The 27400-nt window shown below is 48.4% G+C and overlaps 3 protein-coding genes across 3 annotated transcripts in view; 1 reads left to right on the top strand and 2 right to left on the bottom strand.

Annotated features, from left to right (window-relative positions):
- Positions 1–3299, bottom strand: part of minpp1b (multiple inositol-polyphosphate phosphatase 1b) — a 3474-nt gene extending 175 nt beyond the window's left edge. Inside the window, exons 1-7 of the mRNA XM_069664303.1 lie at positions 2812–3299; positions 2261–2446; positions 1935–2129; positions 1730–1827; positions 1167–1297; positions 768–901; positions 1–377 (exon numbers count right to left, since the gene is read on the bottom strand). The exon at positions 1–377 is cut by the window's left edge and continues 175 nt beyond it. Coding sequence (XP_069520404.1) covers positions 124–377; positions 768–901; positions 1167–1297; positions 1730–1827; positions 1935–2129; positions 2261–2446; positions 2812–3226 — 1413 coding nt within the window. The 5' untranslated portion in view covers positions 3227–3299 and the 3' untranslated portion in view covers positions 1–123. The remainder of the gene's footprint in view (positions 378–767; positions 902–1166; positions 1298–1729; positions 1828–1934; positions 2130–2260; positions 2447–2811) is intronic.
- Positions 3300–7294: 3995 nt separating this feature from the next.
- slc16a12b (solute carrier family 16 member 12b) lies at positions 7295–13664 on the top strand. Its single transcript, XM_069664304.1, has 8 exons — positions 7295–7407; positions 10022–10125; positions 10209–10352; positions 10523–10822; positions 10977–11008; positions 11057–11340; positions 11648–11907; positions 12582–13664. Exons 1-8 carry the CDS (start codon positions 7295–7297, stop codon positions 12818–12820), a joined length of 1476 nt encoding a protein of 491 aa, XP_069520405.1. The 3' UTR covers positions 12821–13664.
- A 1074-nt stretch (positions 13665–14738) lies between these two features.
- On the bottom strand, positions 14739–27328 carry LOC138593715 (kinesin-like protein KIF20A). The gene is made up of 32 exons (XM_069664803.1): positions 27244–27328; positions 26452–26558; positions 26261–26350; positions 25855–25974; positions 25580–25718; positions 25259–25443; positions 25110–25152; positions 24737–24882; positions 24407–24479; positions 24012–24123; positions 23587–23658; positions 23319–23465; positions 23080–23242; positions 22589–22903; positions 22400–22503; positions 22168–22288; positions 21937–22054; positions 19057–19118; positions 18653–18772; positions 18395–18551; positions 18129–18317; positions 17866–17990; positions 17610–17783; positions 17329–17492; positions 17060–17238; positions 16889–16963; positions 16538–16815; positions 16312–16425; positions 16104–16163; positions 15856–15946; positions 15582–15706; positions 14739–14925 (listed from the first exon to the last, which is right to left on the bottom strand). The coding sequence occupies exons 2-32, from the start codon at positions 26554–26556 to the stop codon at positions 14842–14844; spliced, it is 4050 nt and encodes a 1349-aa protein (XP_069520904.1). The 5' UTR covers positions 26557–26558; positions 27244–27328; the 3' UTR covers positions 14739–14841.
- Between the last annotated feature and the right edge of the window lie 72 nt (positions 27329–27400).

Below are 27400 nucleotides of genomic sequence, written 5' to 3'. Positions count from 1 at the left end.
TCAGACTTTCTTTGAAAGTCTAGAAAAGCGGAGAACATGTTGTGACCTCAGAACAGGTGAAGGCGGGCGAGGAGCGGGACGCACACTTCACCTGCTTTCACCGGATCACAAACGTTTCCTCGCTCAGAGTTCGATGTTCGGTCCGCGCCCGCTGGTCCTCCCCTCACACTCCCTGTCAAAGTCGCAGCCGTCCAGCAGGTGGCGGTACGTGGCCCGGACCTCCCGGTACAGCGGCGCGTCCTCTTTCTCCAGCCCTGGGAATCGAACCGGTTGTTCATTGATGAGCAGCTGCAGACGGGGGCCTCTCTGGCAGTCGTACAGGACAAAGAGCACGTTGGCGGCATACGGGACGATGAGGCTGGTCCGGAAACTTCTACCTGTGAGACACAACAGGTGAGAGACACAGGTGAGGTTTAGGTTCTAACCAGACAGGAAGTACATCACAGGAGGAGGCGGGGATAAAACTGTGATTCAACCCGTTAAGACGTTGTGTGACGTACATCTGAGAGTTAATACAACACAAGCAACGATCGAGACAGGCGGGAACGACATCAGTAAGAGCCAACAAACAGCTTCAGGTGTGACACAGGTGCTGACAGGAAGTGCACAGGGCGTTAAACAGAACGAAGAGTAAAGACTCCACAGGGGGGCGCTGGAGAGCTGAAGGGGAGGGAACAGTTCTGCAGCAGTCATCAGACATGTTGGATGAAGTGTTACAGAGTGTCCTGGTGTCTAATTGGATGTCAGGGCGTGGGCGGGGCTTGTACCATGCTGTGAGTGGTAGTTGCTGGCAGTGGGCGGAGTCTGGTCCTTGTAGAGTCCCAGCAGGGAGAGGAGGGGAAGGAGTGTCTCGGCGTGACCCACCAGGATGGAGGCGGGCTCAGGTGATGCGTCAGTGGACCTGCAGGATGCACAAAGTCATTCGATTTAGTTTTTGTCAGCTTCCTGTCCTGTGTCCTTTCAAATTAAGAGCATGTGACACAGATTCACTCGGTGTTAAAATAACTCACAGAGCAGCTTTTTATAAAACACAAAGTCAGATGTTTCCTCTTCTTTAAGTCACAGTTTCAAACTGCACATAAAAACTTGTTTTTATAAAATCTAAATCAGCAATCATTTGTCTGTCAGATTAGTGTTTTAATAAAGTCTCCTGTGATGTCATCAACCTGCGGGGACGTCCGGCTTTGTCGAGCGTCCTGAAGACGTGATGGAAGAGAGGACAGCTGGACATGCTGCTGATCACATGACCGTGGGAGCGCTTCCAGTACTGCTTCAGGTCCGACTTGTACTCCAACACCTGCAGACACAGGGCAGGGAAACCTTCACACACCATGACAACGCTGCCCACGAGTGATGTGGAACTAATACACGAGTGTGTCACTGATTTAAAGCTCCCATGATGCACCTGTTCATGTTGTTACTAATGATGCCTGTGTGCTGTGTCAGTCATCTGCTGTCAGTTTGTGTGTCTGAACTCGACCAAAGATCCTCTGTATGGGAAGAAGCTTCACTCTGTCACACTATTTTACATGCTCAGATAAGATGAACTTTATTGATCCCCCAACGCGGGACATGCACTTGTTACAGCAGTGATCGAAAAAGTGATCGAGTGACAGATTATAAAATACATTGAAAAATATCGACAAAAGAATTCTATAAAATAACGACAAAAAGAACAAATGAATGTGTGTGCGTGTGCGTGTGTGTGTGTGTGTGTGTGTGTGTGTACCCTTGCGTCTCTCTCGTCGAACAGGAAACACCACGGCGAGTGCAGAGATTTGATGGAGAGCTCGTAGGAACACAAGAAGAACGCAGCTTCAACCAGATCTACAGGAGACACAGAGGGACAAACTTCATTATGAACTACACAGACCACCTCAGTGCTGTGTGTGTGTGTGTGTGTGTGTGTGTGTGTGTGTGTGTGTGTGTCTGACCTGGTGTGAGGCGGTGGTGAGGGAGGCCCAGCTTCTCGGCCATCCTCCTCCTCACTCCGTCCATCTCCTCCCCGTGTTTGAACTTCTCCACCTCCTGCAGCGCCGTGCGGTTGTTCTCCACGCCCTCCACGTAACCACGGCAACGCTCAAAGAAACGCATCAGCTCGTCGTCCACCTGGTGGCTGTACTGCACCTCTGCATAGACACAGAGATGTTGCAGGTGAGCACAATGAATGATAGGAAACTTCCTCCTCAGCTTAAAGCTGATTGGCTCAGAGGTGATAAACGTGTGCTGCGTGAATGTGTACATGAATATGGAAGTTCACCTGTGTGTCTCCAGGTGTGCTGCAGCCCCTCCTGAAACGCCTCCACGCTGCTCACACAGCGGTGCTTAGAGCTGCTCCTCAGACTGACCCTCCTCAGGTTCTCCTCCGACAGGAGCGACGGAAACAAGACGGACAGACGCTTTGCCAGCTGACGGAGGTCCTCCCTGCCCTTCATCACCAGTTGGCCTGAGGAGGAAGAGGAGGAGGAGGAGGGGAGGAGTATAACTTGTCTTCAGTTTGTATATTCTTCTGTTTGTGTTTACCTGTGAGTAAAACTCTCAGAGGCTGAAAGGTGAATGAGCATTAAGATAAACCTGATAAAAACATAATCATCATTTCTACACGAATGAACAGACATTCTGAAATATTTCATCATTATTTACTGTCGTGTTTCAGTTCTCTAATAGCATTATTGTCTGTGATATTTCAGCAGTTTTACAGAACACATTTCTGTAATACTTTAGTTATTGAATTGATGTAGTTTAAATCATATTTCAAATATTTAATATTATTTTAATAGTATTTAACCAGTGAGAGTCTCCAGGGCTCACCGTCCATGTCGTCGGTGTACCACATCTCCCAGCGGCTCTGGATCTCCTGCAGCCAGCCCCCGCTTCCCTCCGAGCCCGCGGAACCTCTGGAAGATTCGGTCCGGACCAGTTCGCTCAGTTTCCGGATCCTGCGGATGTTTTTGACGGTGGGGTACCGGCTGCCATGTCTAATAACTGCGGTCAGGTGGACCGGGGTGCACCTCTCGTTGGGTGGAGGTTTGAGGACGGACGTGTTGACGGATGAGATGTCCCGCAGCAGGTGCGGGTTAACCTCCTCGTACCGGGTCTTGGTGCCGAAATAAGAGGCGATATGCGGGATGTCCAGAACGGAAAGAGAGGAGCAGGACAGGCGGGTCAGAACCAGGCTGAGAGCCGCCACTAACAGACTGTTCCTGGGCGGGAAAACGGAGAACATGTCGGCGGTACCGGAGAACAAAAAACCGACTTTAACACGTCAGTGAACTTCAGAGCCGCCGTCTTTGTTTACGTTGTTGATGTTCCGGGTTTTACTGACCTTTGACCTCTGTCATTCAGCTCCGCAGTGGACGACCAAAACTATTCAGGAGTTGTTAAATCGACGATTTTACATAATAAAAGACACATTTTAATTTAAAAAAAACCCGAATATTATTACATAGGAGCAGTTACTGCACTACTCATGCTGTACATAAATCACTATAAAGTATCAATTTGCCTTTATTAGGCTTCCAACGCAAATATCACCAGTGTCAATTTCCGGTAAATAACGAAGCAGCTTCCGTTAAATATTCTACAAAATAAAAGCCAAAAGAAAAACTTAGTCCGGATGAATGATCAAAATCACGTTTTAGTAAAGTTACTAGTTTACTAAGACATTAACCGAACTACGCTGCCCATAAAAACGTGTTAAATTAAAAAAAGCTCACAGTTCCCCATTAAGTCAGGTTTGTTTGCTTGTTTGCACAATACACAGCAGAATTATGAACTGAAATAAAACATTCACACAGTCTGTTGGACTTCCGTCTGGATTCACTTCTTTATTTCTTCACAAAATCAGAGTTTCCCTGTGTGTGATTGGTCATACGCTGTAGACTCCGCCCCTTTAATGTGAGCGCGCTCATTGAAACCCTGGGTTGACTTACGAGTTTATAACCAGCGTTTTCGCAGTACAGGTACAGGCCTCAGGTGTCGGTAAATGCGCTGGCTGATGGGAAATGTATTTTTGCTGAACTCAAAGAGCCGCACGAGCTCTCAGAGTTCATCACTGATGTCCATCCTGTCATCGGACTGTGAAACCACAGTTCAGCAGATGAAGTCAGAAAGATCCAGAACGTTTTAATGTATTCACATTTGACTTTTAAATTGTTCATTAGTTGGATTATCAGTAGGTTTTGAGTTCATAACGTGACAGGGCTGCAGGATTTTATAAAGTGGTAATATGAGGACATTTTCCTAAAAGACGTTTTCCTGTTTTCAGCTGCATTTTATCATTCACGATATAATGAATCAAAACAGACATATGCTGTCTGTATACGATGAGTTAAGGAAGTTTAACTTGTTGAACGTGTTTTATAAAGTTTATTCATAACACACTTTGGTTTTTAAATTTCTAATATAAAGTCTTCAAATAAAAATAAACGTGTGTATTCTGCGCTCCGTGCGGGAGTTTAGAACATGTTATAAAAGTGCTGACTCACTTCATGTTTAATGTTTGCAAGCTCAGCATTTAATGAGCGCAGGAAATGAAAATCAAAAACAGACGAGAGGAGGAGAAAGAAGTGGGAACATGAGGAGGGGGAGGGAGGCGAGGCAGGGAGGGGGAAGGGTGGAGTTGTTTCAGGCACGTTGAGCCTCGTGTCACTTTGAGGATGAAGACCAAACACGGAGCTTCACAGCGACTCAAGCTGCCAATAACTGATCAATCAGGGATTGATAGATGAGAGAGAGAGAGAGAGCGAGAGAGAGAGAGAGAGAGCGAGAGAGGAGCCGCGAGGAGCATCAGAGGCAGCGCGAGACCCTCAAACATCTGCAGCAGTGAAAGTGTGCAGCGCGTGCAGCAGGTGAGGAACACTTAACTTACTGCACAACCTGTTTCAAGTTTGTAAAGTAACGTGCACATTAAAGAGACTCAGCAGCTGCACCCCGAAGTGTTCATCACATGGAGGGAAGATTAAAGACAGAGGTTAAAGGTCAAGTGTTTTAATGAACTCAGGCTCAAATCATTAAAGTCGGAGGACGTTTATTTGCTCTAACACACAGTTATAGTTTGAAGTGATTCGCTTCATGTCACGATTAAAGAGAAACGTCTGAAATAAAAAGCTGTGAAAACTGAGATGAAGCCGTTTGAGGACGAGCTCAGAGCTTCTTTAAAAGTCAGAAAGATAACAATTAAAAGGTTTTTTTAAGGTGGTCTCAAAATATCTCCTCAGTTCAGAGACTTTATCAGGTGCGTTCAAGTGCTTCAGGTCATTTCAGTCATCTGAGAGGTTTAAACATGTTTGCTGGTGCGTTCAGGACTTTAATCCAGACGTGTCTGTGACAGATCCTCTAGTGTAAAAATGTTCCTGAAAAATTGTTGCCGCTTTGCACCGAGTGTAGATAAGTGCACAACACGAGGCTTCCACGAGGGGGCGCCACAGCTTCAGAATGTTCTACATGTTTTAACGTGTACTCTTCATTTGACAGCTAATTATTGAATGAATGTGAATCTTCGTTTCGTCAAAAGCAGAAACTGCAGGAACCCGAAACTCCTCCTCACGACCCTGTTTGACCCGGGTCCTGGCTTTACTCTGTTTGACCCGGGTCCTGACCCTGTCTGACCCGGGTTCTTGCCCATTTTGCTCTGATCCTGGCTCTGTTTGACCCAAGTTCTGGCTTATTTGACCCTAACACTGCCACTCTTCAGCCCTGGTGCTGACTCTCTTTGACCCTGGTCCTGGCTGACCCTGGTCCTGGCTGACCCTGGTTCTGCTGTGTTCGTCCCTGGTCCTGGCTGACCCTGGTTCTGCTGTGTTCGACCCTGGTCCTGGCTGACCCTGGTTCTGCTGTGTTCGACCCTGGTCCTGGCTGACCCTGGTCCTGGCTGACCCTGGTTCTGCTGTGTTTGACCCTGGTCCTGGCTGACCCTGGTCCTGGCTGACCCTGGTTCTGCTGTGTTTGACCCTGGTCCTGGCTGACCCTGGTCCTGGCTGACCCTGGTTCTGCTGTGTTCGACCCTGGTCCTGGCTGACCCTGGTCCTGGCTGACCCTGGTTCTGCTGTGTTCGACCCTGGTCCTGGCTGACCCTGGTCCTGGCTGACCCTGGTTCTGCTGTGTTTGACCCTGGTCCTGGCTGACCCTGGTCCTGGCTGACCCTGGTTCTGCTGTGTTTGACCTAGTTCTAGCCCTATTTGTCCGTTCTCCTGAGCTTGTTGGACCCTGGTTACGCAGCACCCTGTTTGACCTTTGTTTTGGCTCTATTGTACCCTGGTCCTGGCTTTGTTTGACCCTGGTCCTGACCCGGTTCTGCCCTGTCTCTGTGGCCCTGTTTGACCTGGTCTGTGGTGAGCCTTGGTTCTGGTCCTGACCCCACTTCTCTTGCATTGAAACCCTCTCAGGATAACAAACACACTGTTGTGTCCTGGACCAGGTCTTGGACCAGGTCTTGGTTCTGGTGTTCTGACCTCCTTACTGTCAGTGAACAGCTCTCTGAACGTAAACACAGTGTGAGAAGTGGGGCAGTAATCCCTCCCTGTTAGATTCTGATTCTCTGGCTTCGCTGACATCCGACACCTGCCTCGGGCCTCCCCTCCTGCCCCGCCCTGTCCCGGCCTCCGGGGGCAGGTGTCGGGTGAGTTAATGAAGCTGCATGTTGTTGATGCTTGTAAAGAGGCGGCGCTCGGTTTGCAGCAGACGACTGACTGGGAGGTTTAAGGGTTTTAAGTCGAACGCTGCTGTGGGACTCATCACCTCCAGAGTTCACCGAGAGAGGTCAGTTAATGATTGAGGGTCAGCTGGTGACTTATTGACTGAAGAAGCTTTTTAACTCAAGTTTCAGACCTGCAGGGACAGACTGAACCGGCTCCACGGGACTGACTGAGAGGAGGCAGAGAAAGAGGATGTCTAGCTTACACGTCAGACAGCTCGTCTCTCTGTCGTTTTTATTCTGTTTCCTTCGTTTGTAACGGACCCTGTTGGACCACACCTTCATTTGTTCATCTTTAACTTTCTACTCAACTATTTCTACCCCCCTTCAGCGGAGGACGAGTGAGCAAGACCGCAAGCATACCTGGCTGCCTGTTGGACCAGCCAGCCTGCAGAGACGCTTATCTCAGATCTTTTGAACCACCTTCTGACATTCAGGTTTTCCCTCCAGAGGATCAGAACTGAAGCTGGGGCCGATCCACCACTCAGCAAGACAAACTCTTTACTGGTTCCTTCTTTCTCTGACCAGACCCCCTCAGGATCAGAACCAGGACCAAGACCAGGATCAGAACCAGGACCAGATATCGGCTCCAGCTGCAGGATGGTTGATAGGACGCGGCGGAGCAATGCGGCGTCACCTCCGGACGGAGGCTGGGGCTGGGTGATTGTCGGCTGCTGCTTCATGGTGACGGTCTGCACACGAGCGGTGACGAGGTAACACACACACGCGCACACACACACACACACACACACGTTCATGTTGAGATGAATAGCAATAACTCTGGTGATCCTCTGATCTAGCGCCATCATCAGGTCGCCATTTTTATGCATCCAATCCTTTTTGATCTAAACACCTGACATTACCTGATGACACTCCCATCAGCCTCACCTGGACTCTGTGTTTAATGCTAATTAGCTAATGTTAGCATGCTAATGCCACAGCAAGAATTCAACTTGAGAGACTCATTTGTGAGACGCTGTGTTGAGATTCTCCTGACGTCCTGATGTTGCATCAGAAACAGTCAAACCAAACTCCATTCAGAAAACACTCATTTTAAAGTCGTGTTCTTGTTGTCTCGCAGACACACCTGACAGAGCCTGAACTCTCTACACACCTGCGTCCTGATGTCGTTATCTCGGCGTCCTCCTGTTTATTGTCATTCAGTCTCAGTAACATCTGTTTGTTGTGGCTTCAGAGCGCTGCAGTGAGACAGATCTCAGCCCACGTGTGACTTGCAAAACAAAACATTTAGGACGTCACCCTGAAACGTTTGTTGTCATCTTGAGGATCACAGTGTGAACTGATGAACTGATCGTTAGCTGCAGCCATAATGTGTGTGTGTGTGTGTGTGTGTGTGTGTGTGTGTGTGTGTGTGTGAGTGTGAGGCAGGTTTCGACAGACCCACAATCTGTGACGGATACAAACTCTTTCAAATCACATCTTCAAAACAAGCGCAGCCGCTCCCTCTCCAGTGACAGCTCCGTGTGTCAGACAGTCTATGAATAGTTAAAGTCAGCGTGTCGTTTGTTTCCATGCAGCTTGTTTTACTAACGTGAAGACGAGAGCCAGCTTCTGTTTCTGTCAACACCACACACACACGTGTTGGTATATGTGTGCTGGTGGGGACCCTAACTCATAATGCGCGCTGTGTTTTAGCCTTCTCCTAAACTCTGACACAAACATCAAACCAAGTCTGGACCCTGAAAGGTCCCAAAGAAAGGAGAACATGTCACACACACACACACACACACACACACACACACACACACAGGTTGTCTTCAGCTGATGGTCAACAACATGTGTCCCTGACTTCAGAGGCAGCTTCAGTCAAAGTAATCGATCACTGATGGTTCCTGAACGATCAAAGACGTTTTTAATGCGACTTAAAGAAAGAAATAATAAAACAGATCTTCAGCACAGGAACATTTAACCACGTTATTGATCCTGATCTTTATTGATCTTCTCTGATAGGAAACGGATCGTTTTGTCGACTGCCGTTTGATGATCGAAGGTTTTGTCATGTCGAGATATCTGTGAGCGCTATCTTCAGATGCAGCTCGGCCTGAAGGGAGATTGTGATTGTGCAACAGCCCAAACACAATGAACTGCATGACCCACGAGAGAGTGTGTGTGTGTGTGTGTGTGTGTGTGTGTGTGTGTGTGTGTGTGTGTGTGTGTGTGTGTGTGTGTGTGTGTGTGTGAGCGTGTCTGTGTGTGTGTGTACATGTCTTGCTTACGTTGTGGGGACATCATTATGCTTACACATTGTGAGGAGCAGACGTCTTTGTGAGCAAAAGGCAGCAAAACGTGAATCATTAAATCCAGGAATTTAAATTTGAGTTCATTTAACGTCCTGTGAAGTGAACATGAGTGCGTGTGTGTGTGTGTGCGTGCGTGTGTGTGCGTGCGTGCGTGCGTGCGTGTGTGCGCGTGTGTGCGTGTGTGTGTGCGTGCGTGTGTGCGCGTGCGTGCGTGCGTGCGTACGTGTGTGTGCATGTGATACAAGTGAAGCTCGGACCTTCTCCATGTGAGACTCTGACACCTGAACAAACATCAGTTTCTTTGACTTGCATCACCTCACAGAGACATAACATGTTCCTACAGCTAACGGTGCGTTCAAGAGCCCCTCGTTCAGTCAGAAACGTCACGTTTGCAACACAAGGACAACCCACACACACACTGGAATCAGAGCTCACCTGTGCAACACCCTAAAACTACACATTAACACACACTTAAATCTGTTCTGTGAAGAGAGAGTGATTCAAACGATCGCACTGATTATATAAACATCAGACAGCAGCTGTTTCACCCTGTGTCCACTCTTTATGCTAAGCTAAGCTAACTAGCTGCTGGATGTATTTCAAGGTGTGACCTTTGACCCCCTGCAGCCCCTCCGGTCCTCCTGTGTTGACCCCTGTTCACCGTTTAACCTGTGTTCACACTGCTGAGGGGACACGAACCAGGCAGACGTCACACAAACACACTTCATATGCACGCGCTGATGCACGCGTTTCTCCCACAATGCACTGCAAGCTCCTGTTTAGAGCCGATCAGTCATAGTGACGAGTGAAACATTAATGATTACAGACGTGTTCATGTGTTCATCGTGTTGCATAACAGGAGACTTCTCTGTGACGCTCTGAAGTCCACAAATCAGCTGCAACCGGTGTGTCTTTACACATTATGTAACACACACACACACACACACACACACACACACACACCTGACTGACCTGCTCAGGAGATAATCTGCTCCGATCAGATCAGACTGCTTCTTCTGATTGATCCGTGATTGGTTGTTGTGTCACTTCCTGTGTGTGTCTGCAGGTGTGTGTCCATCTTCTTCGTTGAGTTTCAGGCTCATTTTGGAGCCGACTACTCTGCGACGGCGTGGATCCACAGCCTGGTGGACTGCACCACCATGCTCTGTGGTCAGTACTGTACTGAAGGATGACCTCTGACCCACAATCAGTCAATCAGCTGACTCTGTGTGTGTGTGTGTGTGTGTGTGCAGCTCCTGTCGGCAGCCTGGTGGGTAACCGCTGGTCCTGCCGGGTGGCTGTGATGCTCGGGGGGCTCCTCTCCTCCTGCGGGCTCCTCCTCAGCTCCTTCAGCACCAGTCTGGAACTCCTCTACCTGAGCATGGGAGTCCTGACAGGTGGACACACACCTGACACCTCCTCACTTTATGATCAATAACAACATGTAATGATAATAACTCAGTATGAAGTATAGAGCTGAGACAATTAGCACATGTAGAGCTTCATCACTTCCACACCTTCAGAAAGCCTCCCTGTCCTCTCATTTCAAACTGGCCTCACTCTGCAGGTGTGGGCTTCGCTCTCTGTTACACGCCGGCCATCGCCATGGTCGGATGTTACTTCCACAGACGGAAGGCGTTGGCGTACGGCATCGCCATGTCGGGCAGCGGGATCGGCACCTTCGTGCTAGCGCCGGCCGTGCAGCTGCTGATCGAGCTGTACTCATGGAGGGGGGCGCTGCTCGTCCTCAGCGCCTTCGTGGCCAACCTGTGTGTCTGTGGGGCCCTGCTCCGACCAATCACAGTGCAGGAGGACGAGGAGGAGGCAGAAGGGAAGGAGGGGGAGTCAGTGGGAGAGGAGAGACTTGGTGAGGAGCAATGAAACACTTATCACACTAATGTTTATACAGCTGGCACAATCAGCTGTCTGCAGAAGAACTATCACATAGTACACACAGTAACACACAGTACAAACCACCTCACCTCTCATCATCATCCTCACCTGTCTGTCTCCTGATGCAGGTAACATCTCGTCACATGACGCCGAGCTCGCTGTAAAACTCTCCAAAGAATCGGAGGACAGCCTGCTGTCATCAGGAAAGTCTCTGCTCCCAGGAAACCCCGCCCCTCAGACGCAGAGGGGGCGGTCCTTCAGCTCCTGGTTCCTTTCCACTAAGGAGTACCGGTTCCTGCTGTTGCCGGACTTCCTGGGCCTGGCCGTGTCCTTCCTGTTCCTGGCCAGTGGCTGCAGCCTCCCCTTCGTCTACCTGGTGCCCTACGCTCTGAGCGTGGGCGTCAGCCACCAGCAGGCCGCCTTCCTCATGTCCATCCTGGGAGTCATCGACATCGTGGGGAACATCACCTTCGGCTGGCTGACGGACAGGAGGTACACCTGACTGAGAGGAGCTGAAAATGTTTCTTCTTTGTTTGAACAGAACAGGGCCGAGGATGGAGCCTTGGGGAACTCCACGTGTTTGTTTTGTGCACTCGGATGTTTAGAAGTGACCCGCCCAGGTCTCCAGTGTGTCCACTAACATGTTTTCTACATGAACGCTCAGAACAGTAGAAACACAGTCTGACGGAGAGTTCGCTGGTGTCACTCCTTTGGAACATGTTTGGCTCTCAGGTCGTTTGAAGTCTGTTTTCTGTCCTGCTCCTGAAAGTGTAAACATGTCTTCCTCTCCGTCTCTCAGGTGTTTGAAGCCGTACCGTCTGCCGTGTTACATCTTCTCGGTGGCGATGGAGGGTCTCTGCTGCCTCTTTGCACCGTTGCTGCGTTCCTTCACGCTCCTTGTGCCCTTCGCCGTCCTCTACGGGTACTTCGACGGCGCCTACGTGGCGCTGATCCCTGTGGTGACTTCAGACCTGGTGGGAGCTCCGTACCTGTCCTCTGCGCTGGGCGTGGTCTACTTCCTCCACGCCATCCCATACCTCATCAGCCCACCAATCGGAGGTAAAACCAACCTGAAACCTGCACCTGTTTTAAATGAGCAGCTCAATGAGCAACATGTGTCGCGTTTAAGTCCTGTAGGACAACTGAGGTTTCTTCTGAAATGTAGATGGTAGTGCGAGGTGTAAAATATTTGTAATTGTTTTTACAGTCCAGAAGCATCTGATAAAAACAGCTGACGTTCAGCCCTTTACAGAGCCGTGGTCACCGCACGTCTCTCTCAGTCAAACCAGCTGCTCTGAGGCGTGTTCATGGCCCCGCCTCAGGACTGTTACCACAGACTTGTATTGAGAAAGTACCGACTCAAAGGGAACCACATGTGTAAACTGATCGATCAGCGGGACGTGATGTAATATTGACGAGTAAAAACACCTCAGCAGAAGATAACAGCTTCCTTACGTAACATCAGAGCAGGCGGCTGATTGGTCGGTCAGAGACAGAAGAGCAAAACAACCAGGAGCGATTCTGTCCCTTTAACATCCTGCAGGTCAGCGCCGCACGTAGAAACTGTGAAGAGCCCTGAATTTGATCTTAAAGACCCGACTGAGCAGGACAAAGTAAAAATGTTTCATCAAAGAGTCACCGATTCAAATATTTGTTTTAGTCTTTAACTGGACTCGTCTGTCCGACTGTCATCACAGACTTTAAACTCACCACGTCTTCTTCTCTTGCTGCAGGCTGGCTCGTTGACGTCACAGGGAGCTACATGGCCACCTTCTTCCTCAGTGGTGCCGCCCTGCTGGCCAGCTCGCTCGTCCTCCTCACTGTTGCCTGTATACGACACTGTCACCGCCATCAGCTAACCTCCATCGCCAAGGACACCAAGCCCGAGCCCCTCCCCCTCAGCTTGTCGGACCAATCAGACTGCACCGTCACCTTCGACAAGGAAGCTGTCAGTCAGGCCGTCGTCTCGTAGCCTCAAAGAAATCGACCAATTGGATTCATCGACACAACAGACAAGAGTCAGTGATGAGAGCTGTGATTGGCTGAGGCAGTTTGACAGGAAATAGATATATTTAGTCTCCCAATCACTGTGACAAACTTCATGCTTTTATTTTGTAGCAATGGAAAAGAAAGCCATAACAACAGTTTCCTGTTTGGATAACGAGCTGCTGATTGTTTGTTTTGAAGCTTGGAGCTCGGTCACATGACAGCGACCAACATCTGGACCGGAGCAGGATGAAGGGAACACGCTAACGCTGAGAGGCTAACAGGAACCAACACCATAAAACACAAACTTAAAGTCGCTCACGGGTTGAGCTTCAGTAGAAGAATTATTTGAGTAATAAAGTGACTGAAAGTGTGACTGAGTGACTCACAGGGCTGATTGTTTCTCTGATCATGTGTGTTTGATGCCAAAGTGTGTTCACGTATGTGAAACACGACCGCGTGCTCAGAAAGACATGAAATCAGAACATTTTGTTCTTTTCAGGGAAGTTTTTCTGTTTTTATGACGACAATAAAACACGAGTGAAACACGAGTGAAGCTGCTGTCCTGAGCGTCAGAAAAACACAGAGCTGACACTGCCGACAAAAGCAATCAGGAAACTGTTCTTCAGCTGTTTTAACAGAGCTCACATCATCTGACGTTTTAAGAGAAACAAACTGAATCTCTTCTTGTTCTTTTGGACGCACGTTTGATGATCTTTGATGAAGATAATAATCCTGCAGCTCCGGAGGAAACACAAGATAAACCTTTAAATTCATAAACAGAAACACGTCAAACAGAAAAACTTTGGTGCCTTTAAAACAATTATTAATCTGAGCCATGAATGTGAGATTTATTCAAATGATTTAAACATGAATAAAAGTTACACATATTTAATCTTTTTACATTAATTCTGTTTCAGTTTTATTTGTTTACGTGGATTAATTGTAAACGAGGTTCTTTTTAACAGATAAAAACATTTTAAACGTTACGCCACGTCACCGTGTCCTCACACTTTGTTGGTGTTGCTTTTGATTCAGAGACAGATTTGACTGTTGGTATTTTTACAGTGTTGTTTTGAGACTTTTACTTTGCTAAATTCTGAGTGTCCCCTCTTCGTCACGCTGCTCTCCGTTCGATCATTAAAATAATTGAGCAGTTTGAAATCATGGGACCAGACTGACATACAGATCAGTGACAAAGGGCAGTGTAGTTGTGCCTGCGGTCACATGACCCCGCTGGTGTCACAGGTTACAGACCTCTGAACTACAAAGACCATGAACACGATGTGACCTATAATCTGATTTAAGTGTTGAAAATAAAAACCTGCTTCGACCAGAGGTCAGGGGTCGAAATGAGTCTGAAAATCTCAGGTTTGAAACAGGACCATCGCTGTGGTCGATTAGTTGCTATGGCAACGGGATGCTCCTGTTGGTGATCGATCGAGAAATGAAACCTGTGAATGTGGATCATAAAAAACAAAGTGTGTTTTCTTATGTTAACTTCAGTTTATGTTTAAGTTTGTTAATAGTCAAACCAACATGTGAGTCCGTCTCTAAATACCGTCTCACTTCCTGTCTGTGGCCCTCAGCTCATTGGTTCCTCCTGAAGGTCTTTAAAGAGAGGAGCTGTGAGCAGGTAAATCTGAGTCCAGACACCTGAAACAGCTCGGAGCAAAGGTCCGACTCTTCTATAAACATTAGTTAAATTGGGTATTCTATTTGTTATTGTCAACAAACAAGTCTTGTTTTGTCATTCCAGTTTCTTGCATGCGTCAGTTTCAGTGTGTGTGGATCCTCTCAGCCACCGTAGAAACACATTCAGCAGTAAACTGAAGCAGACAGACGAGCGCTCGTCAGACGGAGGCTGGGAATCATTTTATTGTTCATAAAGTGAGAAGGACGGTGTCGCTGTTCTCACATCTTTATTGACCCCAGCAGTTAAAAACTGAATTACTAACTAAAATCAGAGAAACAGAAACTGTACAGATATTTAAAAACATTTTAGCGTCACTTCCTGCACGTCTTCGATCGCAGCTGTCTCTTAATGATGACATGATCACTCTCCTTCTCCTCCTCGGCTCCTCCGGACGTCTGAAACAAAACCAAAACTTCAAAATAAAAGTTCTGTAAGGAGTTTTAGCTACATTCGCTATCGTTTAATTTAACTTTAACTTAACAGCGTGGTTAGCTGGTGAAGTTATTTAGCAAACTAGCCATCAAACATATCCAATCTGACACTATTTAGCTAGCATTAATGTTAGCAAGAAAGCAAGCTAAAGTTAGCCTGCTAGCAGTAACTTAACTGTGCTGCATGGATCTGGATTTTATTGCTTCATAGCGTTAGCAGAAGTAATTTGTAAACAGTAAGCTAGCTTACTTACCTGTCAGATCAGCCCTTCGAGGCAGGATGAATTAGCTAATGTTATCTATTCAGGACAGTATGCTATTACCTTAGCTAGCTAGGAATTTGTCCTTGGCAGCCAGGTAGCTAACATCTGATAAAACTACAGAGTCGTATTCAGTTTGGACAGACACTGCTTCTGTGCTTTTGTTGGACTTGTTGGCGGACTCTGGTCCTAAGCTAACGTTAGCACAATTAGCCCGTAGATGAGCACACGAACATCACCACATTTGGAGCTTCACATAGAAACGAGTCGACAGTCTGTTAGAGGAAGGTGACACTGTTCACACGTCAGAGTCAGTGAATGGAGGTCTGTGCAGCAGAACACACACACTTTGTGTCTCACCGTGAGTGGAGAGTCGAACAGCGGCGACTCGGCGTCCTTCTTGAAAAGCTTTTTTCGCCCTCGTTTGGCTTTGGTTGCCGTAGCAACCACCTCTGGTCCACTGACCAGACTGAGGATGGTTTTAGCTGCAGAAAGTGAAGACATACTGTTCATATCAAAGAGATGCACACAGACCTCACTGACTGTTAGTGAGCTCAGGCTCTGAGCAGCAGCGCCCTCTGCTGGCTCGCCTTGTTCATGTAGCAGTGAAAGAATTCATATAAGTCACACTGACCTTTGCTGCCCAGGATGGAGGGAGAGCTGTGGATCAACCCTCCAATCTTCTGCAGAGCCCCCTCTTTCTTCTCCTTCATCACAGAGAGAGAGGGAGAGGGGGGGGGGGGGGAGACAGAGACAGAGACAGAGAGAGAGAGAGAGAGAGAGAGAGAGAGAGAGAGAGAGAGGGACAGAGAGAGAGACAGGTTGTTATCACCTCCATGATCATGGATGTTTGGTTGTTGCCTTTGTTCTTTTTTTCCTCACCTGTTTGTCGTTTCTTGTGTTTCTCACTCTGTTCCTCTTGTTCTCACTGAACACCAGGCCCTGAAACACACACACACACACACACACACACACACACACACACACACACGGGTCAGGTGTGTGACGTGTCTACAGGACTTATTGAGAACACAGTGAAAGCAGCAGGTTTGAAACAGTTACATGACCACACACACACACTCACACACACCTGAACCTCGCAGCTCTTCCTCTTCCTCCCTGTAGTTTTGGGGGTTCTCTTCCTGTCGGCCATGTTGGACCTCAGAGGAGACACACGAGCGTCCTGGATATGCTCACCACACCTCTACACACACACACACACACACACACACACACACACACACACACACACATTAATATGGATCAGTGTGGTACAAGTCATCAGTACTTATGGAACCGACCTGAGGTGAACTCACCTGTGTGTTTCCCTGCAGGTGGCTCCCTCTCTCCTCCTTCAGGCTCTGCAGTCTCTCCATCTCTCTCTTCACAGCCTCAAACTCCCTGCTCCTCCTCCGGCTCCTCCCCCCCCCCTCCTCCTGCTGCTGCTGTCTCCCCCTCCTCTCCTGCAGTCTCTGGATCTCCTCCTTCAGCTCCTCCACTACTGTCACCTTCCTCTCCTCCTCCTCCTCTCTGTTCTCCTTCTCCTCCTCCTGATCCTCCCTCCTCTGCAGGTCCTCCTTCAGACGCTCCAGCTCTGCACAGAGGAAACCGACAGTTCATCTTCTGATCAGATCATCAATAAAACACGTCTCAGGTGATGAAGTTACCTTTTCTCAGATTCTCCGTCTGTCTGCAGCTTTCTTCTAGAAGTTTCTCTCTCGCTGACGCCTCTCGCTGCAGCTCTGACACACACACACACACACACACACACACACACACACACGTTACTCCTGACCTGATGTCACACTGATGTCTATTCAGATCTTTAATCTTCTCACCTTCTTTCTCCTCCTCCTGGTTCCTCCTCCTCTCCTCCTCTGATCTCTCCATCTCCTCCAGTCTCCCTCGCAGAGCTCCGCCCTCAGACTCAAGCTCCGCCCTCAGGCTCTGGAGCTGACGGGAGGATTCTGCTTTCTGATTGGCTAACTCCTCTCTGAGCGCGACACACCTGTTCTCACTGCAGCAGGAGGAGAGGAGAGTGATTATTGCTGTTTATATGAATCAGTCACACCTGTTAATAACAGCACTGATAAACCCTGAGGTCTACCTGTGCGTCAGCTCCTCCTCCAGCTGCGTCTTCTCTCTCTGCACTTCTTGGATCTGTTGGGATTTGTGAGCGGATCTCTCCAGCGCTGCCCGGCTCTCCTTCTTCAGCTCCTCCATGGCGACGTGAAAAGCACTGCTGCTGCTGCTGCTCCGCCCCTCCTCCTCCTGGAACAATGTGTTGTGATGAACAGACTCACTTCCATCGACCAATGACGGCAGTCGGAGCCGTGTCAGATCCTGAAACATCTTGGAATGAAAACAAAACATATAAACAGAACGAACCTGGACTTCCTGTCTCAGACGCTCCACTTCCTGCGTCAGACTGCTGATGCTGCTGCTCTTTTTCTCTGATTGGCTCTCCAGGTCACGGAGGCGGGTCTTTGCAGTGTCGAGCTGCTCTGACAGGCCGTCAGACGTGTCAGTCTGCTGTTTGAGCTGCGTCTGGAGGCCGGTCACCTGGAAAGGAAAAGGAAAGTTATTCTGATGTTTACATGATGCAGACTTCTGTCAGCGTCCTCCGAGTGTGCGTGAGCTCTACCTCCGTCTGCAGCTGGAACATGCCGTTCACCAGAGCTTTGTTCTCCTTCGTCAGTCTGGAAGTTTCTCTCTGCTCCGACTCCAGAGACGCACACACTGACGCACAGTTTGGACACTCGTCCAGGTCTACAGGAGAGGGAGAGAGAGAGAGAGAGAGACAGAGGGATGTTTGGGGTGCTCCATGAGGCCATCAGTAAGTGGACCACACACAGCATATCTCCCTGTAACAAACAGGCGCAGAACCTTCATGCAGGTCTAACCTACCTGTCAGCTGCAGCACCTTCTGCTCCAGCAAATCCAGCTCCTTCTTCAACTGCTCCACCTCCTCCTCCCGCCTCCTCAGCTCTTCCTCCAGCCCTCTCCTCCTCTCCTCCTCCTGTCTCAGCTCCACAATGGTCGCCTCTTTCTCGTCATTCTCCTCCTGGAGCCTCCAGATCTCCTCCTCTAGAACCACTGAGGAGCAGGAAGGTAAAGTATTAGTGTCCAGTCTCTATGGCCTTCTCCTCCTCCTTCTCTTCTGTTCCTCTCACCTCTCTTCTTTGCCGGTCCTTGCTCCTCCTCCTCGTCCACGGAGTCACGCTGCCGTTTCCTTGTTTCCTCCCTCTCCTCTCCTCCTTTCCTCCCCAGACAGCTGCAGGTCTGCTGGAGCTCCAGCAGCTCCAACTTTATCGACTCTACAAGAGCCCTCTGAGAGAGAGCGAGAGAGAGAGAGAATCTGAGCCTACGCTTAAAGCACCAGTGAAGATGATGTCTGAAGGGTCTTTAACTTGTGAAATAAAAGTGTTTACGTCTCTGGTGGCGCTCTCCTCGCTGTCGTCCATGGCAGTCTGGAGTTTGTTGATGATGTCGTCTTTCTGCTGACAGATCTCCATCAGCTCTGATAACTTCTGTTGCTGCTGCTGCAGACTCTAAAGACAAACAAACACAGCCGAGGTTAGAGGATAACAGCCAATCAGACATCAGAGCAACAACAACATCCGTCCAATCAGAGCGGAGTATGTACATGATAAGCTGACCTAAGGCTGAACAGGTGGAATGAGTGAGTGACCTGTGCTGCAGCTGATGTGTCAACACTTGTTTGGTGTGACATCAGAGACACAGCTGAAGCAAACTCAGCTTCCTGTGCTGAAATCAGGAGCAGAAGAAGAGAACAAGGAACAGAAGAAACCACAGAAGAAGAAATCTACAGTACCTCTTCGGCTTCCTGCAGTTGGTCATGTGACTGCTGCTTCTCCAAACGCAGCGCTTCCAGCTCTACAATCCGCAGAGACAGAGGTCAAAGGTCACAAATACAGAGGCATCTTTTTTTACATCTGTATAATAACAATGTGCATATGTGTGTGTGTGTGTGTACCTGCGGCGTGTGTGTGTGTATGTACCTGTTGCGTGTGTGTGTGTACCTGCGGCGTGTGTGTGTGTATGTACCTGTTGCGTGTGTGTGTACCTGCAGCGTGTGTGTGTACCTGCAGCGTGTGTGTGTACCTGCAGCGTGTGTGTGTACCTGCAGCGTGTGTGTGTACCTGCACTATGGCATTTAATTAGTGTCAAAACTGGCGCCCGCATGATACGAGCGCACAGGACAGTATCCGCGAGCGGCTCGCCACCACGAGAGAGCATTTCCGCTCAGCGCACACAAATTCAGTCTCGAGCGCTCGCTCGGCCATCTCCACGCGCTCGCTCGACCATCTCTACGCGCTCGGTTGCAGAGTCTACGTTCACTCGACAAAACTTTTGACACTTTGGGGGAGGGGATTAGGCGGACAGTGGCTGATGACTCCGCTCATTTGATTGGACTATGACCCTTGATTGGCTGTTTAGTGTGACCAATCCGGTGGTTAAGGCGTGACGTCACACTTCCACATTAAACTGCTTCCGGGTCTAAGCCGCAACAACATGTCCTATTTACAAAACGCTGCAGTGCTGCTTTAAATGTTCTGAGTCTGACAAACACCTTCCGTTGTCTTTGTATTGATCTGCGTGTCTTTGTAAAATGTTTCTGACGTGTTTGTTATCACAGGTGGTAAAATTCATAAACTACGAGGCGAAATAATGTTCGGCTTTTACCGGTGGATGATACCGTAAGCTAGCGTTAGCATAAAAGCAGAGAAATGGTTGTCGACTGAAACACGAAGAAGGGGGTACACCGCTTTTTATATAGTCTATGGGTTACAGCAATAAAGATCCTTATAGAAACTTTCAGCCTCATCAGGAGTGGCTTATCTTATCAAACGGACCAGAGTGGCTACATGTTGTTGTTCCGATCCAGCAAGTGCACATCGGATGCTTTTTATCCCCCATGTCAGACTGAGATCAGCTGATTAAACGTGTCTATTCAGACCAAAATCAAACAGCAATAGTACATCCAGACAACTTTTGTTTCACTTGTTTGTAAATGATTGAAATTAGCCGAGCTAGCTTCTTTATTAAACGACCCATAAACACGAGCAGATCCTTTTAGAGTCAAATAGTAACTAAACACATTCTAACAGAGCTGTGAGTGTAGCTTTCTGAAAAAAGGACACAAGGCTGATGTGAACTAGCTTTGAGCAAGCTAGAGGGATGACTACGTTATGGTCAAAGTATGGATAATAAGAACGTGCAGGACTGATATTAATCTGTATGACCAGGTTTGGGAGTGAGTTATAAGCGGTAGGCACCGGGCTGGGGCTAAATCACTTCAGACTGTAGTGGCTCAAATGTGAGCAGGTCTTTTATCGGTGTGTGTGTGTGTGTGTGTGTGTGTGTGTGTGTGTGTGTGTGTGTGTGTGTGTGTGTGTACCAGCAGCATGTGTGTATGTGTGTGTGTGTACCTGCAGCATGTGTGTATGTGTGTGTGTGTGTACCAGCAGCATGTGTGTGTATGTGTGTGTGTGTACCAGCAGCATGTGTGTGTATGTGTGTGTATGTGTGTGTGTGTACCTGCAGCATGTGTGTGTGTGTGTGTGTGTGTACCAGCAGCATGTGTGTGTGTGTACCTGCAGCATGTGTGTGTGTGTGTGTGTGTGTACCTGCAGCATGTGTGTGTGTGTGTGTACCTGCAGCATGTGTGTGTGTGCGTACCTGCAGCATGTGTGTGTGTGTGTGTGTACCTGCAGCATGTGTGTGTGTGTGTGTGTGTGTGTGTACCAGCAGCATGTGTGTGTGTGTACCTGCAGCATGTGTGTGTGTGTGTGTACCTGCAGCATGTGTGTGTGTGTGTGTGTACCTGCAGCATGTGTGTGTGTGTGTGTGTGTACCTGCAGCATGTGTGTGTGTGTGTGTGTGTGTACCTGCAGCATGTGTGTGTGTGTGCGTACCTGCAGCATGTGTGTGTGTGTGTGTACCTGCAGCATGTGTGTGTGTGTGTGTGTGTGTACCAGCAGCATGTGTGTGTACCTGCAGCATGTGTGTGTGTGTACCTGCAGCATGTGTGTGTGTACCTGCAGCATGTGTGTGTGTGTGTGTACCTGCAGCATGTGTGTGTGTGTGTACCTGCAGCATGTGTGTGTGTGTGTACCTGCAGCATGTGTGTGTGTGTGTGTGTGTGTGTGTGTACCAGCAGCATGTGTGTGTGTGTGTACCATCAGCATGTGTGTGTGTGTGTGTGTGTACCAGCAGCATGTGTGTGTGTGTGTGTGTACCTGCAGCATGTGTGTGTGTGTGTGTGTACCAGCAGCATGTGTGTGTGTGTGTGTACCATCAGCATGTGTGTGTGTGTGTGTACCAGCAGCATGTGTGTGTGTGTGTACCATCAGCATGTGTGTGTGTGTGTGTGTGTGTGTGTGTGTGTACCATCAGCATGTGTGTGTGTGTGTGTGTGTGTGTGTGTGTGTACCATCAGCATGTGTGTGTGTGTGTGTGTGTGTGTGTGTGTGTGTACCATCAGCATGTGTGTGTGTGTGTGTGTGTGTGTGTGTACCATCAGCATGTGTGTGTGTGTGTGTGTGTGTGTGTACCATCAGCATGTGTGTGTGTGTGTGTGTGTGTGTGTGTGTGTGTGTGTGTGTGTACCATCAGCATGTGTGTGTGTGTGTGTGTGTGTGTACCAGCAGCGTGTGTGTGTGTGTGTGTGTGTGTGTGTGTGTGTGTGTACCTGCAGCGTGTGTGTGCTCAGTCAGACAGCGCTGAGCACTCTGAGCGTCCTCTTTGATCTTCTCCAGGTCTTCAGTCATCGAGCTGATGATTCCCTCCAGCAGAGCCGTCTGCTCCTGCTAACAGACACCCCCCATTATTACTGGTATTGATCACTAATAATCACCTGTGTTGAGTTAAACAGCTGTGTGTGTGTGTGTGTGTGTGTGTGTGTGTGTGTGTGTGTGCTCACCTTGTTGTTATCCGTGCTGACTGCAGAAAGATCGACCGTCTTGCTGACCAGGTTCTTCAGGATCTCCACTCTCTTCTCCGCTCGCTCCTCCAGGATCTCCCTCTCCTTCTCCAGACGCTCACTGACACACACACACACACACACACACACACACGAAACCGTGTTTGTTTGACTAACTCTTATGACCTTATAACCCTCTGCAGAGTGGTCAGGTCACATGATCATGAGTTACCTGTAGTCTCTCTCCATCTTGTTGAAGAGCTCCATGAACTCAGAGCTGACCTCTTCTCTGATCTGAGCCTCCAGAACCAAACGCAGCGCCGCCTCCCGGTCCGCCTGCTGACACACAAACACACTTTTACATTTCTTGAAGGATTTAAAGAGATAAAAACATCTTTAGAGAAGAAGACGTTTCAATTACTTGATCTTCTTCCTCCATTGTCCTGTCCTCTTCCTCCTCCTCGTCCTCCTCTTCTCCTGCCTCCAGCACCGTTCCCTCCATCACACTCTCCTCCTCCTCCTCCTCCTCCTCCTCCTCCTCCTCGTCCCACTCCTCACCGTTCTCATCCTCCAGTACGTCCTCTAGCGTCGTCTCCCAGGCGACCAGCGAGCTCTTCCTGCCTCGCCCCGACACGTTTCTGCGCTGGTCGGCCTCATCGATGATCATCGACAGCTCCATGGCCGACCTGTGGGGGGCGTCGTCCACAACCACAGGCCTTGAATTCAACACCACCACCTGGACAGAGACAGAGGTTCACGACAAACACTAATGTATGCTAGTCAAATATGACATGTCTCTACCTCAGAGCTCGTCAAACCCGGCTCCACACACCGACAGGCGTTCACTGCACATGTTTACATTCAGAAACACCTGCTGGATACACACTGCACCGTGTTTGTGTGTGTGCTGACCTTCTGGGCGAGGGCTGAGAACTTGAGGACGTTGAGCGTCTCGTCGAAGCAGGATGAGTTCTGGTTGATGTTGACCACCATGGAGACCCGTCCGGCACCACAGAAGAAGAACTGCAGGAAGTGTGTCAGCTTGGACTCCCTGAAGGGAATGTGGTGCTGGAACCTGCAGAGCAACAAATCGTCAGTCATCCTGCTGTCTGTCATCACTCACCATCATCACTCGGACGCTGCTGCCGTACTTGGCGTGCTGGTTGAGTCTCATGGCGTTGATGCACTTCCCGAGTGTCAGCAGGGAGCTGTTGATGTTTCCTGCCTCCTTCAGTCGCTCTCCGGTGTTATGGGTCCGAGAACATCGCTCAGAGCCAGCCAGGTCGCACAGAGCCAGCCTAAACACACACACACAAATATTATTTACTTCCAGTGCAGGTCTGACTGAAAGCAGCAGCTGTAAACCCTCCAAGTGAGAGCATCAGAGGTGTGAACAGACTGAATACTGTGCAGTCTTACTCGCTGATGCCGAGGACTCTGGGAACTCCGACGTCGTCCACTTTGAGGATCCTGATGGAGAAGATGCTGTGGCTGCAGAGACACACAGAGCCCTGATCACTCGTCTGCACTCATGTCCACACAGATACAGATTCAGACAGTGTGAATGAACACAGGACTACAGCGTGTCACAAGGACACTTTGATGAGCAGTCCAAGCGTTATAAGAACCCTGTATTTCTCCTGTTTCTTGCAGTAAGAATCAGAATCAGGCCAAGGACAGATTCAATAATTGATGCTCTGTGTACAATGAGGCAGATCAAAACTAAAGAGATTTAACTGAGCACTTCTATGGGGAGGCTGTAATCCAACCACAGTGTGTTGTGATGTTAAACTAAGATGTTATAAATAATGATGGTGCAGAGTGTTGAAGCAGCAGCAGCTGACCTCCTGCTGGACAGCTGGTTCAGTCTGGTGGAGGAGAAACTCTGGTTCTTCTTGCCGATCTTCATCACTCTGTAGGCCTCCTCTGAGCTGTTCACCTGGACCCACCGCAGGTCTGAAACACGCAGCACACACACACACACACACACACGCTCTGTTTGTGACTCTGGACTGTTCGGCTGTCATATAGCTGGATGTGTGTGTGTCTGGGTTTGTGTCTATGATTACTTTCTCCCTCCTCCCGCCTTCTCCCTCTGACCTGTGTGAGGGAGCTTAGCAGTCCCCTACAGCTTCTCTTTATGTGCTCAAATCGTATCTCAAGTTAACATCCCTCCCATAACTGAATCTTTGGCACATGTAGATAAATGTCACAATACTGAACAGAAAGAAAAAGCTACCTTTGATGAAGGAGTTTCCTTTGACGTCCTGAGACAGACGCAGCACCGTCCTCTTCTGATGACCGCTGGGAACCTGAACGTCACACGTGTTAGTTACACAGAAGCTGTAAATCTCGTTTAACGTTTTTGTTCCAAAGGAATCAATTCGTTTTTTGGTGGCAGCTCGCGTCACCTGTAAAATACACCTTTTACTTCCTTTGATAAAGAGCGGCAGAGGAACACATGCATTATAGAAGTGGAGTTACATCCTGTAATCCTGTGTCTTTATATTATAAAACAAACATTTTGTCAGTGTGTGTGTGTGTGTGTGTGTGTGTGTGTGTGTGTTACCTGTTCCAGCAGGTCGTGGATGTTGTCGTTGTAAATCTCACAGAAAGAAACCCAGACGGAGAAACGGACGTTTGAGGCGACGCCCAAACAGAAACTGTCGGAGTCAGAGACGCTGTTCACGCTGCTGTCAGTACTGAGAGACGAGCCTGAACACACACACACACACACACACACACACACACACATACACATACACACACACACACACACACACACACACACAGACACACACACACACAGACACACACACAGACACACACACACAGACACACACACACACAGACACACACACAGACACACACACACGGTACTTTGGGTTAAATTTCTCCTTAAAGCCGCAGATTTGACGTCAGAATGATCTTTTGTCACCAACCGTCGAGAAGCGTCGATCTTCCAGACGTCAAACTTTTGTCACTCTGCAGACAAGATGAGACAAACACGAGTAAACACCACCACCTCACACTGTGCACAGATAGTGTTGTATTTTCTGTGTGTGCGCGAGTGTGTGTGTGTGTTTGTGACCTCTTTGAGCAGCCTCAGCAGGTTCCTCTTGCTGCTGCTCTCTGCTGCCTGCTGGTCTGGAGTCAGCCTGCTGAAGTCTCTGCAGCGCTGAGGCTTCAGATCAGCCCGACTGTACAGACGACCCTCGATACTGTTAAAGATGACGGACAGAGAGCGCGGCAGCAGACCAGAGTCATGTTCCGGTCCTGAGACACAGACACACAGAGAGCAGACCACAGGCAAGTTACACAGGTCAAATTAGCGACGATTGTTGCTTCTCCGAGACACGCAGACAGACAGGCAGGCAGACAGGCAGGCAGACAGACAGGTTGTGTTTCTCACCAAGGAATGTGAAGGTTTTTCCAGCGTTGGTGACTCCGTAGGTGAACACCAGACAGTTTCCTCCGTCCAGAACGTCTCGGACCAAACCCCGAACTGAACCCTCGAACACTTTCCTCTGACTGGCCTCCGGACCAAACACCTGATCAACGAGACAACCAGAGAGAAGCACCAACAATAACCAGGATATAAACCACAAACAGCTTGTTCAAGAAGCTGAAAGTCTTCTGTTCAGAATCAGAGCCACAATACAGACGGACAGGTGATGTCACAGCTACCTGTGTAAAGGAGAACCTCTGTGCTGTTTGTGGGAGGGACTTCTCATTCTGCCGGTTTGATTGAAAGCTCCTTGGAGCCTTCAGGACCACAGTGTCGGGTCCCTCGATGGTCACACACTCCTGAAAAAATACACATAAACAATTTTTTACAACATGCTGAAGAAAATGTGTAGTTTTATCTCAGGACAGAAACTAATATCTGACTTAAAAGTATGCAAGAGTCTTTGTGGATGAGTGACAGTAAAGCTTTTTATATTAAATTGGTATTTTTTTATCTTTGTTCATTTTGAAATTCTTGTGCAGCCATTTATAATGAAAAGTTCTACAGTTTCTGTGTGTGTGTGTGTGTGTGTGTGTGTGTGTGTGTGTGTGTGTGTGTGTGTGTGTGTGTGTGTGAAAGTGTTACCTGTGACCCTTCGTTGTCACTCTCAGCTGCAGTGAACGGTCGAACCCTCAGGTATACCTGAAGGCTTTCTGACTGCGACTGATCAGTGTCCTGCTGAGAGAGAAAGAACAAATATCAGTCTGAGAGTCTGCAGCATCGTCAGCTTCACATACAGACACTAACACTACAGACAGGCAGACAGAGAGACAGACCTGTTCTGGCAGAGCAGCAAATTCACCCAGCAGATCCTTCCTGATGTCTTCCACCTCCACCGGCCCGACTCTCTCCGGTTTCCCGGCTAAACATGATTCCATCATCTCTGCAAACACGCACAAATCAATCACATCAAACATCAATGTTGCTCCTTAGAAGCGCATCATCCGTGTAGTCTGTAAGATTTAAACCTCAGTCCTTCCAAATCTGGTTTTAAATCAAATCTTCACCTCACATTCCTTTAAAAACCAACGATTCAAACATTTAAACGTCGTTTTCAGCTGTTCGTTCACAGGAAAACCATCAATATCTTTAAACGAATATGTGTGATGGAGATTTTATTTATGTCGATTTTAACGGTGGAACCTGCTCATCTAAAACATGTCTTCATTAATGATCTGGATCGTATGTAAGCAAGCAGATAAGCAGGACAGGTCTAAATGTGAAAAATGATTTCAGCGTGACTTCTAACAACAAGGATAGAGAACATATCCGTGCAGCTTTACTCACGTAAGTTCAGTATAATGGCTACTATTCGGCCAGACAAAAATAGCTCACATTAATTTGAACCAGAACTGTTGATATAGCAGCCTAATAGAAGAAGATGAGATTTTAAGATGCTTTGAAAATTAGCTGCTGTTAACGTTGTTGTTAGCATTAGCCACAACAGGCTAACCCCCAAATAAACGTACGCGTGTACTTATTTGTTTAAACGTCCTCTGAGAAAAAAAAAATCAAATTTAAATCCCAGCTCTTAAATACAAACCGACATTTTATGAACTCTAACTCACTCTATATGTTTTTTATTCACCAGGCAGAACATTTAAAGCAGAACACATCGAAAGGCAGTCGGTAACGTTAGCTTGAGTTGCTTCCTTCGTCTCCTCTCCGCGGTCTAGTTTTTAAACTGAGACCGGAGGACCAATCAGATGCTGGAACAGGGAGCAG

This window comes from Semicossyphus pulcher, unplaced genomic scaffold (assembly GCF_022749685.1).
Source record: "Semicossyphus pulcher isolate SPU_LCO1_2020_fin unplaced genomic scaffold, fSemPul1.0.p SCAF_16, whole genome shotgun sequence".
In the NCBI taxonomy this organism is placed as follows: Eukaryota; Metazoa; Chordata; class Actinopteri; order Labriformes; family Labridae; genus Semicossyphus; species Semicossyphus pulcher.
This window is presented reverse-complemented; position numbering and strand designations above follow the sequence as displayed.

Excerpts from the sequence above, each read along its gene's own strand:
- slc16a12b (XM_069664304.1), top strand. The coding sequence starts at position 7,295 with ATGGTTGATAGGACGCGGCGGAGCAATGCGGCGTCACCTCCGGACGGA. Across the intron at positions 10,823-10,976 it reads AGTGGGAGAGGAGAGACTTG|GTAACATCTCGTCACATGAC; the intron begins GTGAGGAGCAAT and ends CTCCTGATGCAG. Across the intron at positions 11,009-11,056 it reads CACATGACGCCGAGCTCGCT|TCTCTGCTCCCAGGAAACCC; the intron begins GTAAAACTCTCC and ends TCATCAGGAAAG.
- LOC138593715 (XM_069664803.1), bottom strand. The coding sequence starts at position 26,556 with ATGATGGAATCATGTTTAGCCGGGAAACCGGAGAGAGTCGGGCCGGTG. Across the intron at positions 25,975-26,260 it reads GTGACAACGAAGGGTCACAG|GAGTGTGTGACCATCGAGGG; the intron begins GTAACACTTTCA and ends GTATTTTTTCAG. Across the intron at positions 17,239-17,328 it reads GAGGAGGAGCTGACGCACAG|TGAGAACAGGTGTGTCGCGC; the intron begins GTAGACCTCAGG and ends CTCCTGCTGCAG.